General features: G+C 39.3%; 1 protein-coding gene across 2 annotated transcripts in view; it reads right to left on the bottom strand.

The window, feature by feature from the left end:
- Nucleotides 1–3,503: 3,503 nt before the first annotated feature.
- ZSWIM6 (zinc finger SWIM-type containing 6) overlaps nucleotides 3,504–22,230 on the bottom strand; it is a gene marked incomplete at its 5' end in the record, with an annotated part of 118,998 nt that continues 100,271 nt past the window's right edge. The window contains 6 exons of one of the 2 annotated variants that reach the window (XM_082012959.1): nucleotides 3,504–5,204; nucleotides 7,564–7,645; nucleotides 12,120–12,283; nucleotides 12,813–12,970; nucleotides 17,780–17,915; nucleotides 21,147–21,407. In XM_082012959.1, the coding sequence (XP_081869085.1) occupies nucleotides 4,342–5,204; nucleotides 7,564–7,645; nucleotides 12,120–12,283; nucleotides 12,813–12,970; nucleotides 17,780–17,915; nucleotides 21,147–21,407 (1,664 nt within the window). In that variant the 3' untranslated portion in view covers nucleotides 3,504–4,341. The remainder of the gene's footprint in view (nucleotides 5,205–7,563; nucleotides 7,646–12,119; nucleotides 12,284–12,812; nucleotides 12,971–17,779; nucleotides 17,916–21,146; nucleotides 21,408–22,230) is intronic. The other variant, XM_082012958.1, reaches the window with a different exon arrangement.

Genomic DNA, 22,230 nt, shown 5'->3' with positions numbered 1-22,230 from the left:
TTACTTATACCCACTTACATGAAAAACGTAATTGCTACTAGACAAACCTGAAAGAAAAATTGTAGCTCAAACTAATTTGACAGAACACTAAAGCATTATTGAAAAGTGATTTTCACAGAGACTTTTGAAAGCTTGCAGCAGGAAACTTTGGATGAATATACAAAAAAACTAATGTTACATGGGTTTTCTATAGAATAGAAATTTACTGATGTGGAGTATCTTCTATCCTTAAAATTACTAGTAAGCCAATTTTACTTCTTGATAGGAAAAAAAAAAACTCCTCCAGAATTAGAGTTTTATCTGTACTGCAAGAACCTTCATTGGTCATCCAAAGCACTGATTGCATCTACTAGCAGATGCAATGTCTTGAAAGAGCTCCATCTATTCTACTAGACAACCATGGTGAAATACAGTCCCAGTCTTCTTGTTGCAGCTCTAGCCTCAGCATATTAACCTGCAATTTCTCTCAAAACAATCTACTAAGTTCCTTGTCATGCACATGCAATCCTGGTTTAGCTCCACTGTCATAGCATTAAAAACAAAAGATTTTGAGAATATGACATAAAGTACCCTGAGGGAAGAGGTCTTGGATTTCAGTTGCACTGTAAAGTCTGAGTCTCCCCTATATGCCTTCCTTTCTCTTTTTCATGAAAGCTGTGCGATTTTCTCTAATGGGAAAACTGTATGTAGAAATGAAGTAAGTGTTGAAACACTAAAAAAGCTAAATGAAACTAATGTAATTTGGGTAAGGAAAATCTCTCTGGCTTCTGTTTTGGCAGAATCAATAGAAGAAATCTGAAAACAAACTTAGGGGCAAAAGTCAGTTTCTTGGGCTGCAAGACATTCTCATAATACAGAAATAATATCACATATTTCTGGACTTCACCGAAGTCATTAAAAGAACGAAGATTCAATGGTAGCCTATGATATAGAAGAATCATGCTCAGTTCCCTTCACTATTGAATAGCAATCCTGGATTTAAAAAAGTTCTCATTTAAAGGAGCATTGAAAAGCACTCAAACACTTGGAGACAATGATAACAGCAGTTGTGCATCTCAAATATGGCTCTGAAGAGAAGGAATTTGAGATGTATTTTGACTAGGTTTCCTTATGCTTCAGAATTAATTACAATATGTAGTTTTAGATATTACAGAAATATTTGATTGGTTTTCACCAAGAGAGACCAACCTCATGCTTTTTTTTGTGGAATCCCATTCCTGGGTTCTTCCCACCTCCACAAAACAAGAGCAGTACATGTCTAGACATGTTTCCGAGAGAGACTGGCCAAGCCTCTGTTGGGGATTTTAATACCATGTTAACTGCACTGTGCAGGACCAGTGCTGACACAGAAAAGATGTCACTCAGTCATGACAACAAGCCAAATACACTTTCATCAGTTCTGAAAGAATAAGCCATTGTGCTCATCAAAAGCAGGTGGCAACCATCAGGGCTGCATTTAATTCTAAAGCCCAGTTTTCAAATAGGCTTCAGTTTTGCCATCTACATAATCCACAGTATCCTTAATACTGACTCATTTGTAAAGAGGCAAAAAACCCACAAGCCACTCCACCAAACCCTATTACGGAATGGATTGTCCTGTTTGTTCCTTACTGTCTGTAGCAGAAAATTCATCTAGGACAAAGTAACAGAGCAAAAATGTAATGAAGATTCAACGCTTGGATAGAAGTCGCAGATACTACAGGTTAGTACCATTAGGTCAGGACAACTCAGCTGTTAGCAACGCTAGGTAAAGACTCTTTTTACATGACAAGTTGTACAAAGATTCAGACCTTTTCCTCCTTAATCTTCCAGTGACACAAGCCTCACCGTCAGAAGTCATGGGTACACTGGCATCTCTGATAGTTGCTTGCTGCATGCCAGTTTTCTTTTCAGTTGAAGATACTAAAAAAAAGTGAAGGTGTTCAGCTCATGTAGCCCAATACAACAGCACATAACATTCCTAGGATCATGAAGTAGGATCATAAAGATGTAGGTAAAGCAGAAAGCTCCTCTTCAATTTTCAGCCATGCCATATCCTATTCTTCAGTGAGGGCTGGAAAACTCACACAACTCTGGACAGAACAAGGTCTCCAAAAACACAGAAATTTTGGCTGTCAGCTGGTGAATAAGAACTCCATGCTGCATGGAATGAGCTGCATGGCTCAAAATACACGAAATACTTTAGGTAAGCCAATCCAAGAACAGCAAGAACTGTCCTTGTATATATTTGCAACACATCTTAACTCTCATGGTCACCCAAATAATCCACTGAGTGGGACCATACCCCTCCCCCGCCGACTCTACCATCCTACCAGGGCAATGTCAAGGCTTATTGTTCACTGGATAGACCACATATCTTCAATCACAGGCAGCATTTGGTCCCTCCTCCGATGCATCAGGTCGTCTTCCACCAGCAACTGTGAACACTGCCATTTCTCAGCAAATTTCAGAGGAGCAAAACATTTATTTTCTGGGCTGGGTGGTCATATTGCTTACCATGACAGCACACTGAAGTTGCAAGCTGGGCATTGAACTTCCTTATGAACTTCCTTACACAATTCAACTCCAGTAACAGACACCATAAAGGAGGCAGAATCAACTTTCAAAAAACTAATTTTAATCAAAACAAAAAAATTGTTGATCATTAACAAGTTTATAAAACAGTGATTTAGTTACATAAATAAATTGATATCAGTGTATCAAATCTTAATTACTTTCAACTTCATGAGCATGTTTACATGGGTGATGAAGTACAACCTTTTTACCTATTATAATAAATAAAATGGAGAGCATGAAATAGTTTTTCTAAACAAAAATACCTACAAACATACCTCTAGCATGTTCTCTAATGAAGGGAACAAGAGACACTGGACAACTTTTGCACCAAAACATAAAAACTGCTTTAAAAAGCACAAGGATACAGAACCATCAGCTAAAGTAAAGACACTATACTGTAACCAAAGTTGGTATTTAATAATATAATGAACAGTTTGGTAGTTAGATCTCCAGTTTGGTTATTTTAAAGCATTAAGACAAGGCAAGATAGAAGGCTGCTTTTGTTTGAGTAATTCTAGAGAAAATAAAGTATTTTAAAAAAACAAACTGAAAAGTAGAACAGTCATACCTACACAACTTTCTGTCCTGCACAAAGTCAAAATACCTATGCAGAATATATATATATAATATATATATGTTATTTGTGCACAAAGGTTAGCTTATTATTAGCTCACTGCAAAGGCGTAATGTATCATGTCAATCATTTTGGAAAACATTTTGCGTTTTGTGTCAAAAAGGATATTTCTTTAAGTCTTCTAGGCTAGGAGGCACAAACCCCAATTCTGGCATACTGTACTCTTAATGCTAAGGCTTGCTGCTCTGGCTGTGTATTTTTTGTTGTCCCTCTTTACTATAGTGCCTGTTACAAGCATGTGTGTATGTGTGTATACATATATATGTATACACAGGTTGTATAAATATATATATATAAAATTTTCCCCAATAGGTATCAGTCCAACCATGCAATCCAAAAGGTGGCTCTGCATAGATGCCCAGCATATAGTTCACCACCTGAGCCAACCCTGAAGCAAGGCGCACTTTAGTCCTTCTGATAGGTTTTCTTTTTTGTTTAAAACCAAGCTACTGCAGCTTCAAGTATTTTGCATTACATAGATTTTTTTTTTATAAATTAGTTAATGTTATATTTTTCAATATTCAGACATATACTATAATATATATACAGTACAATAAATGCTCTCATTCTTTTTTTAATTTTTTTGATAAATCCCTGAGAATGTATGTTGACAGTCGCTAAGTTTCCACATGCACAAGCATTGTGTGCCATGCTTCTGGATGAACAGCACTGCAAAGCCACGTGGTCAGCCTTTTAACTATTAGTATTTCATTTGTTGGTTTGTTTAAATATGCTGAAATGTAAGGATGAGTTACAAAGGAGTAAAGCTGAATCCATTCGAGGTACTTATCACAGGATGGAGGTGTTTTGTTTGGTTTTTAAAGCCATTGCAATATATGTTTGTTTTTGAGGCTGTGAATGTATACAGAAAGAACAGGAGAGCGATGTGGGCTTTTGCCACTTGACAACATATACTCAGTGTAAACCAAACCTTTTTTAACCTCTCTCATACAAAACAAAAAAAAAGAAAAAAAAATTAAACACACAAACTTTCACAACATGACAGTTTAGTTTGCAAACTCAATATAACTATACACATATAATACCGGTGTGGCTCTGTTTAAGTTAAAAAGGATACAAAGGCAGGCTCAAGTAAAAACAAACCAACCCTCCCACCCCCCCACCCCGATCCCTCCATTCACACATTTTCGTCAACCAAACCGCTCACGAACTAACATCATCAGTTTCTTTTTGCCTTTGTAGATTTGTTTTAGGTTGTCAATAAACTGTGTAAACTGGATGTGACCATCATGAGCCATTAAGAAGGTCTCTCGGGCCTTGCTGAGGAACTCTATAAACTCACTATAGTGTCGCGGGCTGATGTGAGTGAGACGTGAATGAGTTGTATTAATGTAGGCTCCGATCGTGGCATCCAAGAGTTGCCGTAAAGGGGCTTTGTCCAGTGACATGAGCTTACCAGAGTTCCTCCTTCCATGAAGTCCCACCATGCCAGGAGTGGTCAAAGTACACCTACGCAAAATGTCTGACAGTACTGTTGCACATTTGACACTTTTGACCACCAGAGGTATTATAGCTGCTAGCTCATTTTTCCCAAGGGAATGGCTGAGCGCACATGCCCACAGAACGTCATTAATGGCAGGGTGTGTGTCCTGATTGTAACTCAGGTTGAGATGTGTCATGGCCAAAGTGGCCAGCTTGTAGGCCCGCATGGGGTAACCGCGGTGCTCCATGTATCGTGCTATTGTAAAAAGCTGCGAGTAGCTCATGCCAGTTGTAGCAGCATCTAGAACGATTTGGTAAGCGGTCTCAAAAGCTATGTGATCCTTTTCACATAAGGTCAGTGCAGAGAGGGCACAGTTTTGAGGATCCTTCATGGCACACTGTAGCGCAAGCGTCCTAGCACTGCCGGCCAACTTCTCCTGCTGATGGCAGTCCAGATGCAGACGGACAATGGTGCTGTTGGACATCACTGTTGTAGCAACAATACTAGTGGCTTCTGTTGGAGTGAAAAGTGTAAACCAGTTTTGCATGATACTATCCAGTGCATAAACACCTGGGGAGAGAAAGGAAGGATTAGCCACAACTGATATAACCCAGCAGATGTACACATGTTCAGCAGGAGATTACATTTGCAGCGGAGTCTAAGAGGTTGCCAGTACATCCAAGAGGCTGTGCTTCAGCAAGAAGGGCTAAACCAGATGGAGTGGCTGGAAAAGGACATTAAAACAAAGGCTACTGTGCAAACTCTGTAGCAAGTGTCGAAATGCAGAGAATAACAAAAAAAGCCTGCAAGATAACCTTTAATCTCCTGGTGTGACAACTGAGCTGTTTTACTTGTTATTTAAGACACTTTGGATAATAAGTTCTGGCTCATTTGGTCTCCTAACAACATTTAAAAGCAGCCATCACACTGAACACTTTTAAAAGGCAATTTTAACTTTCTTTTCTCACTGTGCATCTCAAGGCACAGCACATGCACAAAAGAATATGAAAGTATGATAAATGGCTTTTTTAATAGAACGCCATGGCACACCTGAACAGAACACACTAAGCATACCTTAAAAAAAGAAAAAATCCTAACCCCCACCTCGTCCTAACAGGCTTTTCAGATACACCTTGTACCAAATTCGTATGTGCCTGAACATCAAGATCCTTATTAGGGAAATACTCTGAGCAACATGAACTGCTGGATATTATCTGAAATAGGTATTTTCCTTAGCATCACTTTATTCCTGGCATGTGTGTTTTTGGGAGGGGGAGGAGGGGTGACACAGTGACTAACAGGTTCCATAAATTGAACCTTACAGCCAACTAGGGTGCCTTATTATTGCTAGAGGCAGTTTACACACATCTGTGAGCCTACCTAAACCACACCCAGAGGTCCCCATTTTCTCTGTAGAACTCTGATGCTTCCCATCCACACCTTCACTCATGGGCAACTATTCAGCATAGCTGGAGAATACCACATCTTCATTTAAACAAACAGATTCCTTGCTTTACCAACTGCTTTACCAACCAAAGTCTCGAGAGTACTTTGCATGATACTATATGTTCTTTATGGGATACTTGTATTAGAATATGTAAACTAATTTAAAGCAGTATTAAAACCAGCATTTTATCTGATGATATGCAACTGCACAAAATAATACCCAGGCACTAATATCTGTAAGATAGCCTCAGCAACAATTACCTTAGCAAAGATATAAAAGCCATAAAACAAGAGCATTGCATGAAAATTTGCAGACACAAACCACTTTCTGGCTGAGGGCATACAACGGCAAGCTGTATTTTCCTGTGCTACCAACAATATTAATTTCCCAGTTAAGCATAAAGCAAAGAATAACCTAATCCAGAGAATAAGTAACAGCAGCCCTCTGAAGTTCTGAAACTCAAGAAGCATCTGTGCAATACAATCCAACTCAGATGTATGAAAAAGGAATAAATACAGCAGGGAGACATGCTTTCCAGAAATACCTTAACTAATGATTAAAACTGCTCTGTTACTGTAAGTACTTATATTGTCCCCGTGATCACAGCTGCTGATTTTTTTTTTTTCAGCTACACAGTTTTTAATGCCATCATCTTCACTTTCAGATTCTGTATCCACATCTTGCAGATGGTAAACTGGAATACAGGAGCTAAGGGACACCTCATCAAGACACACAGGAAATCTATGGCAAAGCCCAGAAATGAGCAGAACATCCTGCTGGGTGCACTATTCTCCCGCTCCCGTCCAGTATAAGGCTGGTACTGCTCCCCACCTTATTTTCACCTTATGTGGTTAACGATGAGTGCATTGCTATTTGGTTTGCTTTACAGTGCAGATGAGAGGTCTGCACATCATCATAGCCACATAACAAAGATACATTACACTCTAAGCTTGGGTTTACCCAGGGGCTTAAAAAAACCCCAACCAAACCCTAAGAATGAGAACCCCTTCATGAGATCCTGTTTGCCACACAGTAGGAGGCATCCTCAGCATTTCATTCACCTTTTTTCTGGTTCCTCTTCCCACAGCTGTCCAGATAGATCTCTCATCTGCCTTTCAGAGCCTCACCTGGCCTTTCAGAGCAAGCAAAGTTGTGGCACAGTGCCATAGCCCATAACCACAAGCCTCTTCTCTACTGCAGCCTCAAATCCAAACCCATCATGGAGGGGACAAGGACAATCTGGACTATTTCCCATAGCTTATGCACACCCCCACCTTTCAAGGGGAAGAAGTCACACTGCATTACTCAACTATTGTCTCACTTGGTCTGTCTCTGAAAAAAACATTCATTGCCACAGTGTCTTCTCACCACACAAATTTTATAGTTGAACAGAAAGCGGGAGACATTTGCAGAACCTGGGTGTTGACAAGAAAGATCAAGCCCTCCAAGATTAGCTGACAAGAGAAGCATCTCAGAACATACCTACTTCTGTTGCACATGTTACCAACCACCTCACCATTTCCCGCCGTCGCCAGTTCAGTGTTGACAGCGTCATCCTCATCACCTATTAAAGCAACACAAACAAAATACAAATTAATCCTATTCCAAATCAAAGCAGTATACCAACAATTAGGGATTTTAAATTACTCAAATACGCCAAGGTTTCAAAATGGCAGCTTCTTGCCCTCTCCACCCTGTTACCTCTTTTTTAGCTGGTATGTCAAAAGATTTGAAAAATATTGTTCAGCTGTTTTAGAATAGCTTACAGAGAATAATTCCAGTTGCAGATCCTTCAAGGCTAGAGGAGAGAAACCGTTTTACCCATGGGGAAGAAAAAAACCCCACCCCACAAAAAAGCCTCCCCTCACACACAAAAAAGTGCTATCAATTCCAATTAGTCAAATTAAATTATATCACTTCTCCTCCCTCTACACACAGTAGTCTTTAAAGTGTAAACATGTCAACTCTGTTGGGCAAACTAACTCCTTTAATTTTCCCCTCATCTAGATTTCTTTTCATCAACTTCAACAATACAGACAGGAGTTAGTGTACTGTGATTTGACTGGCTGCTTATTCTGCAAAGATAGATGATATATATATGTGTATATATATACACACACACACACACACACACTTCCAGATATATCCAGATATTATTAAGAAGTCCACAGTGATGATTTCTCTCTCTGAACAGGGAGTCCCTGCAAAGAAGTTCCATCATAAAAACATCAGAACCCTAGAAAAAGATCGTGTTTTAGACCATGGTCAAAAGACCACGCCCATATTTTACATCGCTTGCAGTTATTGCTATGTTGTTTCTCAAAACATAGGCAAATGTGTTTATTCAGTAAAACAAACATTGCATGGAAATGGTGTGTAAAGCTTGCTTCAGCTATCTGGACAGACCCCACAGATATCTAGAAGAAGAAAGCAAGTAGTTTTCCCCTTACAGTATCAGTGATCATACTATGGTATTACTATTTGTAGCAATTAAATAAAGAGCATAATAGGCCAATCAGAGAGCTCTCGGCAGTGATCTTTACATATTAAACTCAACAAATGCACTCACAAAACAGAGTGGAGTCAGCAACATTTGTAAGAGGGGTTGTCAACCCATATCCCACCCCAATCCTTAGGTGACTTCGAAATGGCATGTAGCCCTCTGTCATACTTGTTACTCCTGCCATCTCATTTAGTCCTGTTCTGTAGGGAAGATAATCAAGAAAATTGAAAGACTGTTGAGGAGCACAAATGCACAGATGATTTTTAAGTCTGGTTATAAGCAACCGTGAATGGTTCCAAGCTGGCCTCCAAACATTTCCACCTTGATACCCTGGTGACTGGTTGTACATCACCCAAAGTTATAGGATAAGGCCAGCTTTGTTGGCCTCCAACATTGTGGTATCATTTTAACTGAATAGTCATCTAAGTGCTAGATTGGAGAACAGCATTTTGAAAGAAAGTAAACTGATCTGTAAGGAGCAACCCAACACGTTTTAAAATATGAAAATATGGCTACGGTAACTCATGGAGCGAGCCTTTTCTTGAAATCTTTTTGGAAGAAAAACAGGCAGCCCCAAGTCAAAATGCTTTGGTGTGCAACCATCTGTCCCATTCTGCCCAAAGGAAAGGAGTCTAGGTGACTTCCTGTATTGATGCACACAAAAATCAAAGGCTAACACTCTTCCGATATCCATGATGCATTTTTAGCTTCCTTCAAGCAGAGTGAATCCAAGACAAAATACAGGTTTATGGACTGAATTCTGCTACTGGTGAGGAAGGGAGGGAGGTAAAAACCAAAACAAAACAGTGTGAATGACGACTTCTCTGAAAGTCTTTTCTGATGACTCCACTGTGGTGATCTGTAAAAAAGATCAGCAACCACAAGAGCCTTCAGCACGTGTAATGGGCATAATAGTTCCAGTGTAGACAGTCCTAACTCGAGAGGGAAGAACAATACCATATCTAGTTTCTTGACATGGAAAAGTTGCCTGCCTGATGAACTGTTCTGGAATTAGGCTCCTTTCATTTGATTAAACTGACAAGCTGAGAACAGCAAGAGAGGCACTTTATTGATGATAAAACTCCCAAGAATTTCAAATAAAGCATACATTGATGTCCTGACCAATGAGGAGCTGAAGTTAATTTATACTGTAGCACACATAGCCAAAGAACTATTTCACTTCTGCTCAGTACATTCTTTGAGCCACCTCTTCCTAAAGGGGAGTTCCACATCTGTCCAAAATCCATCGAAGATATGTGCTATCAATTGAAGAGAGCTTCTCAACAAGTCAGGAAGTCTGAAAATGATGAGAGGCCCCTGGGACTTACATAGCTTATCTGAAAGCCAAGCTCTCTTCCACAGAGGATAACCTTGACTTTGTCTTGATGGATCTTTATAAGAATTTCTTATAGAGGAACAGAAGTTCTCACCACTCATAAGAGATGTAAGAAATGGCCAGCCAACCATTAGCTCCTGCACCAATACAAAACCTCTTTGTAATGCACACTGAAAGGAGGTTTATTTATTTTTTTCATTCATTCACACATTTGGGGGGAAAGGACACCACCTGCCAAATACACATCAAGTGATCACCTGCACTAACTTGCACAGGAGTTCTGCCAGCAGTACGTATTTGCATCCATGCAGTAATACTTGCACTGATGTAGCATCCAATGGGGAAACAGAGGAACAGAATCCCCTCCTGTACCTGCAGATCTTAGAGTGTGTCAGTAAGGTTCTGAAGGACAGAATACACCTAAGATGCTCCATATCCATTTGGCCATGCTGATGACCTCTTTCCACAGAGAGTTTACAAGTCTTACCTCTGCTGAATCACATAACACATGCTGCCATTAGAAATAGGGAGAAAGAACTCAGGAGTCTACACATTACTCCTAAATCCAGAACAATGTAAGAGGCTTTTCTGTCACAGAGATCCCAGTGACAGAGTTGTGAAATTGTTGGTATCACCTCCTCAGCCCAACCAGGCCAACCTGTCACTGTAGCAGCAGAACAGTATACCTGTGAGGACATCACATGAGGGGAAAGTTTTCCAGGGCACATAAATGTCATAAGTAGTCAAATACTGTGAATACAGTGATACAGACAATCTAATTGCCATTAAGTTGAGGGGGCAGGGAAGGGGGAAAGCATCTCTAGGCCACTAGAGACAGTGCTGACACTAAGGGTTTTGCAGGAAGAGCGTTACTGTAGAAGTCTACACCGCTGTAAGTTACTGCCAGAAAACTGCTATACATCTTACTCCCTTTAAGATTCTTAGAACACCTTTGTAAGCTTGGGATAGAACAGTGGACAAGTTCTACACCAGTTTGTTCCAAACCCTGGGACTGAGGACAAAGTAAGAGTTCATGATATTTCTTTCACTACATCTCACTGAAGACATTCTGATGACACCATCAACCACAAAGAAGTATCCAGGAATACAGTGATATCCAAAGTGTGCTGCTACCACTGAATGCTACCTAGTGAATGCTTGAAGTGACCCATAGGTTAATCATAAAGGATCTTTCTTTGTCTCAAGTAAACATACACTTAAGGCAGAAAAATACCAAGATGTGAAAAGAAGCAGATTTCTACAGCAACCTTGGGAATATGAAAGGCTAACAAAGCATAAGGAATCTCGGCTTTCTGATTAAAGACTTTAGCTTCTAAACATCTAGAATAGGCAAACAGTACCTTTCTTTGGCATGAGATGCAACTGGGGTTGCATCTCCAAACTTCCTTTCCCCAGAGTTCTTTAGCGTTTCCTTTACTGAAGCAAAGTAATAAGTCGTTTTCTGATCTTTGCATTTTTTTTAAGAACTCTCTGAAGAGGGATGAAGAGATTTATTTTTGTTGAAAGCAACTGTGTAAACTCCAAGATTCACCAGTGTCAGGCACTATTACTCCAGAGACCTAAAACTTAGCCATCTCCTTTTAGCTTGCAAAGTCTCTCCTAAGAGCCTAAAAACAGATGTGAGGTTCTTGTACACTCAAGCTGAGTCTGATGCATCTGACTGTCCCACAGCTTGCGGAGTACAGGATTTTGATGAAGGGGGTGAGGGCTGCTCTTAGCACAGTCTGCCTTAGAAACAGATCATTATGGTCAGCTTTTTCTAGTAATTCAACAAGCACCTACCAAATCTCATTTAGGGGAAAGGAAGGGAAGGAATGGTAAGAAAGCCCTCAAGGCCATACAGAAAATACAATGCATTTCTGGCAAGCAGAGTAATTTTGCTTTCTAGCCGGTCCTACATATACTCCTCAACCCAGTGCACTGGACCCCTGTCACCCCTGAACAGAAGAGTGCCCTGCAGCCAGCTGCTCCCAGCTCTATCTTCCACCCAAACAGCACAAAGGGTCTGCACAGACCCTTGGTCTGTGTTTACCAGTCCACTGAGCATCAGAAAAAAGAATCTAAAAACTCCAGACAGAGCCCAAAGAGGGTATGGTCCTCAGCGCATAAAAGCTATACCCACCAACACTGGGTCAAATTCCTTTCCTCTACTGCAATAATAGTGAACAAGGGAAATACCTGAAGGCCCAGCTCGAGAGAAACTTTCAGAAGAGTGATGTCTGGTAAGCTGTCCATGAGTGTTGCTATTTTAAATGCATCCTGGGCAAGTTTGAAGATGTGTGATGAGGAGTGGATATTTTTCTGGATGGATTCTAACACTGTTTCCAGCCTCCGAACGTCACCTGCAAGGTGTAAACAAAATCACCAAAATGGAACAAGCTCCCAAAACATCCAGAGATGCATTATAATTGAGCCTTCCATTGCTATGCAATAGTATATTTCAGTTATACAGACTTTGTTTTTAGAATCTTTCCATAATTAAAACACATTTGAATGAAAGATACAAGACAGCACAAACTCCTATAGTGCCTGATGGTATTAGTGCAGTACATGGCCAAAAGTCATCCTGATTTGTGAATTTTACAAGTGATTCTAAAATTCTCCTGGGTCTCACAGTCTATGTTGTGTGTCAGAAGAACAAAAACCTGTCTCATCAGCCTAAAATCAAGCTCATCTGGCTACTGTCAAGCTACCTTAACTAGTTTGCTAGAAAATTAAGTGACAGGTTTAAGCCAGTTCAGTTTGTTGTACCCATTTCAAGCTCCTGTAAGACTGCAATTTGGATTCCTAAACAGAAGTTTTATACTCTGTTTACTCCATCCAATATTAAAAGCATACATTTAGTTGAGTACGTAACTGACATCAATGTACCTTTGGCTGCTGTTAGCATGGTCGATGCCAGCTCACACTGCTGGGATTCGATGTGACTTAGGGTGAACCAGCGGGGATACCGGTTTGGAACAACTGATGCAATGTGGTGTGGGCGGGACATGTCTCCTGAAGGAGCTGTAGATTCCAATACTAGCAACCTGAAATACAGAAGAAATCCTCTTTCATTAAATTGTTATTACATTAGGTTACTCATGAGCAAAACTAAAACTGCAAGAATACCTAACCTTGTTTACGAAATGAGCCTTTTTGGCTATTAGAAAAAAAGGATTGGAAAACCACTTCTCTTGGGGAATCTTAAAAAGTCCATTTACCAAACTTGCCTACATCAGTGGGCATCTGCAGGAATTCACAGGACAATTAAGTCACCCATTAGCCAAGGCAGCAGAGACTTTCTGCATCATGCATAGAGCTGAAGCTTTTCTCCCTGTCTTGTTTCAGTCTTTGAACCATAGCCCTCAGGAAGGAAAGTGGTATAGTTCTCTACTGTACTGAGAACATGTAAATATTTTTCAATATTTGGAACATACTTTCTTCACTTACAAACGTTCAAAGTAAGGGAGAGTGACATTCAACAGGTCATTTGGATTTTGACCTTGAAATAAATTCAGATACGAATTTGTGTCCAAAAAGGACATTTTACTGTTCAACTATGACTATTTTTAAAAGTCCTTGAACTTTAGCCTACCAACATTTTGTAACGTAACATTAATCTGATGCTAGGGACCCTAACAGCAGTGACAGAGGGAGTTTCCTTTAAAGTTACTGTTCAGACTCACTTTCTAATCCTGACACAAAAATTTCTTTGCATATGTGTCAATCTACAACAGTCTTATCCACCAGGGAGAATTCATACTTAAAAAATTCAAATTAACGTGTTTGTTATTGACTACTACAACACAACTGATGGCCCTCACAACACACTAGATACAACCAGTACGCTAGATACTATATAAATGTCAATGCAAAAAGTAGAGGTGAACAAAAATGGGTATTTTTATTCAATACAATTAAGCATAGTTTCAGGACATAAATGGTTAATGATACATGAAATCATAAGACAGTGTCCAGAAAGGAAGGCTTTCTGGTGCTTAGCTTCTTGATCAGAGTTAACATCTGAGCTCTGTTTCTACCAGCTTTCATATGCAAGTGGTTTTCTAGGAAATTGTATCTCTTTTGTCAATAAAATTGCAACTACTGAATACTGAAAATCCAATGCATTGTGATTTTCTCTGATAGATTATTTCTTATGGAATAAGCTTGTTTAAAAATAATTTACAATTTCTTGCACTTAAATAAATACCTAAGTTCTTTAAGTAACTGGAGTGCATGTCTTTTTCACAGTAAGATAGTTTTAAGTTCCATCAGTTTTCTCTAAATTCATAAAGCATATGAGAGTATCTTTAAGAATTCCCTGAGAAAGGTAATTTTGAATATATGGGAGGGTATCTAGCAGTCACATATAAATACAACACACCATGTAAATAACTATCAGTAGGTTATATTAAGATTTTCAGACACATATAAGTGCAAGCTAATATGAGAAAAGCCCCAAAACTTCCCTTTTGATTTGTATTGAGTCAAATTTCTTCCCTAGTACCTCTGAAACACCTCTTTATATAGCTTTATACACATAAAAATAAAATACATATGAATTCTTCAGCTGTTTTTTTCCAAACACAGGGAGAGGGCAGGGGAAGAGATGCATTATTAGATGGTTTCAATAAACAGTAAAAATCCCAACTGCCTGATGCAAAAAGGGATTATTAGGTTATAAGTAACAGTAAATAGACAAAGAGCATGAAAGAAAGAGGCTGTTTTGAGGAAATCTTTTGTCACTTTGAATTTCTTTGCCAGCTTCTATGTTCTTTTGCTGTGAAAAGAAATGCTGTTGTGAATTGATGGCTTTCATGCAATTTTGGCAAGGTTACGGAACATCAGAACAAGCACACGCAGGTTTAGCATTCTTCACTTTTTTCCCCTCCCTTTCAAACACCAATTATTTAGCTAGGTTTTAGCAAAGCTACCTTGTGATTAAACACCACCATTGAAGTCTGGCTCCCAAAACCTGAGTGAAATTCAGGCTTAACATGGGATCAGCCAAACTAAGCCAAACATTCAAGTTCAGATTCCAAGTGAGCAGTCAACTAGGTCACTGCAGATCCACATTCTCCGAGGCTCCACTCCGTATGTTTCAGTGCTGCAAGCAGAGAACTGTGGACAGAAGTGACCATGAAGGATAGCACAACGTCTTTGCAGACCTGAGGTGTATGCTTGAAAGGCTTTAGCCTTGGCTTCCATTGATTTCATACTGAGTGTTCCACACAGTAACACAGGATTCAAAAAATGAAACAGAAACAGATGATTTTGAATACAGAGAGGTAAAACACTACGGAACTGTAGACTTGTGTGTAGACTGACACTAAACACTTATGTCTGCAGAGCAGCTAGCTGGGGTCTTGAGAAGTTAACGTCTTTAATAAATGTTGAAGTGAAGAAAGAAATATGCTTCCCTTCTAAAAGCATAAGCAACTGCATAGATTTCTACGCAGCACCTTTACTAATTTCCACATGAGATTTTTGTCCTTGCCACAGCCATTTCCTCCCTGCCATGGAAGAAAAGCTTTTCTCTTCTGATCCATTCAACCTCACGACCATGAGACAGACATTCAATCTTCATGTTTGCTTTCTCCTTCACCCCTCAAGGCGGTATTAAGTTACATTTTAATTTGGTTTATACTGGGAGTCCTTTATACACTGAACTATCACTTTGGTGTGAATGGGAAGAGTAACCAACCTTCTTCAGGAGAATTTGAGAAGTGCTGAGGAATGCAGACAGCCATGGAATAGAAAGTGCCTAAACCTGCCATCACCACCGTTCAAGATAGCAGTCCACATTTCTGAAGAGTGCCAGATATCAAAATACAGAAAGACTGATTATTATCTAGGGCTGAACTCTCATCTGCCATATAAAGTGATGACAAAAGGGCTATGGAGAACAGCCTGGATTACAATGATGCCTCCTGTGATTTTACCAGATGGAAATGAACAGACAACTCTTTCTTATACTGCTCTGTTTGAAAAGTAACTTCTTTGGCTGAGATAACAGCTTCATACCAAAAGATGGCTGGAGCTACTCATGACTAACTGGAGACTTCATCATTTGGATCTTTCAGTGTCTTGCTTGTTTTTCCAGTTGAGAAAGGAAACTTCCAGAAAAGAAGTTTTCAGTTATGATTGATTTCTGGGGAAAGCCCAAATCCCTGTTCAAAAGGAATGGCATGCTGCAGTCATGTTCACTGAAGTGTTCAGTGCACTGTACAAAGCTGCTGATGGATGCCTATTCCAGCTTTTCAGCATGGTTTCAGTAGCCTAGTTTAAGGAGGACAACTCCACAAAAACAATCTCTGAGAAACACTTTAAGGTAGTAACTGAAAATAAATACAAGGATACAAGTCTACTTTATAAAATTGACCTTTTCTATTAAAAAAAAAGCCAACAACAAAACACCACTAAAAACCTCAAACAAAACCCCTACCCCCACATTTTATACTATCTTGCTGATCTGATATGACCAGGGTTACTGACGTACCTAACTTGTGATAAATAAGAGGGGTGTACTTAGATGGATCAGACAGCTTTCTGATCATACGTTTGAATGTTCTTAACAGTTTCAGTAACACACTTTTGTCTTCTCAATTTATTCCCTAAAACTAATCATAAGCACCAAGCATGCAAAGTCACTCTTCATATTTCTTAGACTCTTTCCTTAACATCCATTACTAGACACTCTTGGAGGCAACAAAAGAAAAACAGGCTAAGCAGACATTTGGCCTGACCTGATAGCAGCTATGTTTTCTTCTTATGCATGCCCTCCCATTTAGTCCTTTGAACACAGAATTATTTTCTTCCCATCGAGCTTTTTGGAGAAACTAGCTCCAGAATAGACACGTCCAAACCACTAGGACACAACCTGTCTGATGAAGCTAATACTAGTTATATGGATAGTGTGTCCTTCAATCACTGTGCAATCATTCTTGATAATAGTGACTGGGAAAATCCAACTTTTTTTTTTTTTCTTCAATCTGGGACTTGATTGGTCTTGGCATTCAGTTGTCAACCACCAACTACAAGGCTCTTGACAGTGACCAGACAATCCAGTTGGGACCAGTTTCTCCCCTGCTTTGTATGTGGACAACAGATGTATCGCTGATCATTTAGACCCTTGAAACCTCCTTCAGAAGGCTTTTCTTAGCCATCGTTACCACTGTGGCCTGCCTTGAGATAAAGCCAGCAAACACTAAGCACTCCCTGAGAAACACCTCTTCCCTGATTACTGAAGACAATGTGATGCAAGTCAGACATTTTGTTGTCATATGACATACTCCACCTAAATCCCAACATTCACCCAGAAGTGGGAAAGACTGCTTTGTTATGAAGCACAGGCAAAAAGTACTGCCTCAGACCACACCATATGGTTTCAAATCTATCACTGAGAGTTAATTTATAAAGAAGGCCAGTGGAACTAATAGTCCTACCTAACAGGCTTGGTAGTAGATGATTCTGAGACTGCTGGTGAGAAGCCTCTTTCTTCATTTCCTCACCAATACCCACAAATACACAACACTACATGGGTAAAAGAATGCACATGCTAAAGCTGTCATTGTTTAACACAAAACCACGTGCCCCAAGGGTGGAATTCTATAAGGATTTGTAACAGTGAACGCTGCTTTACGGTTGTAGATAATCACTAACTGTACATTTATAAATGATTATACTGTAGTTACTACGGACACTAATTGCTTTTACAGATGATAGAACCAAAATAATTTCTCCTTAATTGGAAGAATGCTTCTTTTAGGAAAAAAGACTAGGTCTTGATTACCAAGCTTTTTCCCCTTTCCCCAGCTGCTCCCTATGCTCTTTCTAGATGACTCATGAATACGTACCGCATGGCTCTCAGTGCAGTTTTGTATGCCAATTCAGCATCATGAGGTAGGAGAGAGGTGAAGAGATACTTGGCAAATGTGTGCATTGGAACGCTCTCTCGATGGATGACTTCGCCTAAACCACTATATGGTCCAGCTGCGGGAAAGAGAAAGAGAATGCCAGGCTTTACTTGCTGCTAAAATGCAACTTCGGGACCTTTAAAAACATTCACTACACCTTCAGTTAGAATTAGAATTCAGAGACAGAATACTGTACAAAAGGTAAAGTTATATTGCTATTTTCTGTGAAATATATTACAAACACATCACACAGATACAATGTATTACAAGTATATTAAATACCATATATTCTTTGAGACAACAAGACAGACTGCAAATTGTATAGTACTAAGTACACTACCAGTGTGCATACAAATGACAAAATGGTTCCAGTGCTCCATGGGGCTCACTCAACAAGCCTATGGTATGCAAAACTAGAAAGTCATAATCCTAGCTTTGTCTCCACATAGTTACATTGTGCACATGAATCCCTATGCACCCTGTTGGTGTGTGACTGCTTTATCACAAATCCACCAGAAAGAAAAGAGTGGTTACAGTGGAGAAATGCGTATCTTTAATTGAAGTTACATGACCAATCACCACAGCAGCACCTGATCCCTATTAATGTCTTACCTGATATCAAGCATTTAAATAACCCTTTGGTCTGGACTTGGTCTCCAGAGATGACTAGATCAGATCTTGCACCAAAGCTAGTTTTTAGTCCATTATAGCCACATGATTTTAAAAATTGTATTTGTTGTGGGAAAACTAGCCCCACTGCTGGGGCAATGGATTTTGCTCACACTCAATGCAGCCAGAGCAGTATTTCAACTTTGTAACAGCAGCATGTTGTTCAACAACAAAGTTAAATGCAACTACTTCCTTGCTGAGTTCTGAATGTTCAGAATGCACATGAATCCCATTTTTACATTTTTCCTGCAGCCTTAAGACTATTATTCCTTTTAATAGGAAAACTGGGTCAAACAGTTTTTGACTCCAGTGACTAGAGGTTCGGGCATTAAATGTTGCAAGAATAAGAATCTCACATTAGGTATTATAGGGCTGTTATTGCACAGATAGCAGCCAGCAGTCCTAGAAATTACTACTGCTTCTCCTACTAGAGACTCCAACCCACCACACTTGCATGGATGGATGAATGGCCATGTAAGCACACTTCTTTGCTGCAGTCACATATGTCATTTAAACTGCTTCCAGCAGTGGTTCACACTAACACGGCTGACTCTATGCTGCAGTAGATGAGAAGAAACAGCCAAGCTGTTTCAGCAATGTTTTCCTGACTGGTGTCTTAGTACAACATGCAAATATAAAAATCACTAGGCATGAAAAAATTCTTAGCTCCATAGGTGGGCATTTTTGAAGACTGGGGCTGATTACAAAGGAAATGTCAATGAAGATTTTAGTAGGTGACAGTGTGTCTCAATCATTTAAAATGAAGTTGAAAGCCATTCAAAAATAGCTGGCATTGCTTCAATGAAAGAAGCCATTTTGTCTATGTTTACCAGTTGGTGGTCGAGTCAGAAACTCAGTTAGGACATGAAGAATATATGGCAAAGCATTTATATGAAAATATATTCTGCCACTAACTTAGCAGTCAGGCAAAAAATTAGAACGCTTCTTGCAGAAGTCTTACGTTCTGCTTTCCCACGCACTCAAATGGTAGCTATATTCAGCATGCATTAATCTGCATTAACAGCATAGAAAGCCGCTTAATATTGGATTAAGCTTTCTTTATTATATCTACAGGACTTTAACTATGAAAACACAATATGATTAGCATCTTAAATCACTGCACAGTTTTTCCTCCATGTGAGCTGCCAGTTTCTGCCTAACCTGGAGTAAACTGAAGCTATTGCAGGAAAGAGATTTCTCAGCGCACACACTAATGCAAGACCATCATTGCACACTGCTCACCACTGCAATTTTGTAGGTAGTTGTATTAGCAAATTCCCTGCTATTATCACTCATTTACTACTCTAAGAAAACATTAAAAGAATTTCAGTGATCAAAGCAGTAACCTAGAATTATCAGACAACACTTCAGAGAAATCCTGCCTTTTCCTCATAAAGCATCTTTACCAGTAAACAGATGCAGCAAATTGATTGTATAATCCATAGCATCCCTGTATGGTGGTTAATAGCTGGATCAAGCTAGCAGCTGCTCTTGTCCAAAGGCCATAAAGCATCAGTACAGCCACACTGTTAACGCAAACTCTCCCCATAGTGTGGCTTCTCTGCAGTTTCAGATGGCACCGTCAGTAGGTACCAAAGTCTTTAAGGATCTGGGCAAAAATAGTGACTCAAAGCTGAGAACTCTAAACAACATACTGTACCTCTTCCATTAAAGAAGAAGTTTTAAAAGACAAACATTTTCCAAAAAGAAAGCAAAACCTGACCTCAGTCTTCAGCAAAACAGTCTTCACAACTCACCTAAAACAATACAACACTCCCCCTCATCCCTTTGAGCAAGCACTCAAAACTTGGATCATGCCTTTGGCCAATTGGTTCCTCTAAAGCTTTTTTCTTCCATTAAAAAAAAACAAAACCCAAAAGCAAACAACAAAAAACCAGAAAGACAACCTCAGAACCCATAAGACTACTGTCTGAACATGGTGCGCTACCTGTTAAGCCTTTTAAAAACCAAGGCAAAAGCATGCATTTATTTGTACAGATTTTATTGCAACACACCAACTAATTCCCAAACACAAATTGTTTGTCTTGGTCAAAATTTAGTCACAAGGCCAGGCCCTAAACCTCAACATTTGACCACATATTTCAGTTTTCACATATGATAGAAACTTCAGGCAAGCCATTTTCCTAATTGCTACAAATGTAACGTTACCTTTCTGTCCTAGCAATTCTAAGCAAATTTTCTGAGCTCTTCACTTGGGAACAGAGGTAGAAATCTCCACATATTCACTAAGCTGCCAGTCCTTTTTTCACCATACAAGGAACACTTAGAATTTTGCTACCTGAGAACTTTTGATGATAACCAATGTCTCTATTATTTAAGTGTGAGCCTGGGTTGTATAATCAGGATACAGAAATTATGACAAGCAACAAATCTAAAGAACAAAATGTAATCAAAATTAAAACAAAAGGCTTATAGGTCAATAGATGCCGTATCTCTATAGTCATATGGTATCTGAAGTGTGTTTGATTTTCCTAAGAGATTGGAACAAAATTTTGCCGAGTTCTATATCAAAAAAACACCTGAAGTATGTAAGGCAGTTTCCACAGGAATACTAGTTCTGTGTGCTTGTGTAAGTGAAGACAGTTTAAAGAAGCAGTTAGCATCTATATTGAGCTACCTTCTAATAGGAAGACTGCTTGTTTTCGAAAAATCTTCACCAGAGTATCATCCAACTCAATTTCCTGTAGCTTAGAAATGAGCTGCTCCTCATTTCGACAAACCTTCTCTTGTGCATACAAGCCATCTGGCATTATTCGTTGCTGTCCCAGTCCTATCAATGCTACTTCCACAGCCAGTGTTAAATAAGATTCTCCTTCTTCTAAGAACTTGTGTGCAGGCAGGTGCTGGTACTCCAGAGATTTGCATTGCCCTATGTTCTCTAAAAGGGGTGACACAAAGAAAAACACATCAGCAAGTCATTCTAACGCACAATCTGCCTATAATGCCACATATACAGATGCTTCCTCTGTTAGCATGACTTTAAAAAATTATTTAAATTATTACCAGAATCTTAAAATCCAATGATCCAATCCTAAAATATCCCATCCAATTCCCCACAGCAGAAATACACAAAATAGTTAGGTTTTAAATAACCCACTGCAAGGTTTAGAGAAGAGCAGTTTCTCCACCTTTGTGTTCATAAGGCCAAAATTGGAAGATACATTTCAAATTTTTTTCCCCACCCATTTCCCTATCTCCTTAAAGCCTTGATGTCTAAGAGGAAGGGAAAGGTGCTTATACACCTGCATAGATTTCAACTGAATTATTTGCACAATCCTAATAGCAATAGGCCTGGGAACTCCACGACTTTAAAGCATCCTCTGTTTGCTAGTGCTCTTTTCAGGCTTTTTTAATTTGTTACAATATTATTTATGATAAAAATGTATATTATTAACACTAGAAGTCCTACTCAGTAAAGATTACACATAAATTCCACATAGATCAAGCCAGAAATGGCTTTAAAGAGTACTAGTAATGCATTTGGCACTTAACAGACACTTAACATATGACAAAATGCTATTCCAATCTGTAGCAGTTCACAGTTTGATTTGGGAACAAAGTTATAATGGACAGATGTAAGGAGATGGACAACCGCAGCAAATGGGAAGGCTGAATGCATTTGGTATATTGCATATACATGTGTAGGAGGAAGTTACTTTTCAATGCATAGTTTTTATTTCACGGGGTTGTTTTGCCTTTTT

The sequence above is a fragment of the Phaethon aethereus genome (genome assembly GCF_964289735.1).
Source record: "Phaethon aethereus genome assembly, chromosome: Z".
NCBI lineage: Eukaryota > Metazoa > Chordata > Aves > Phaethontiformes > Phaethontidae > Phaethon > Phaethon aethereus.
This window is presented reverse-complemented; position numbering and strand designations above follow the sequence as displayed.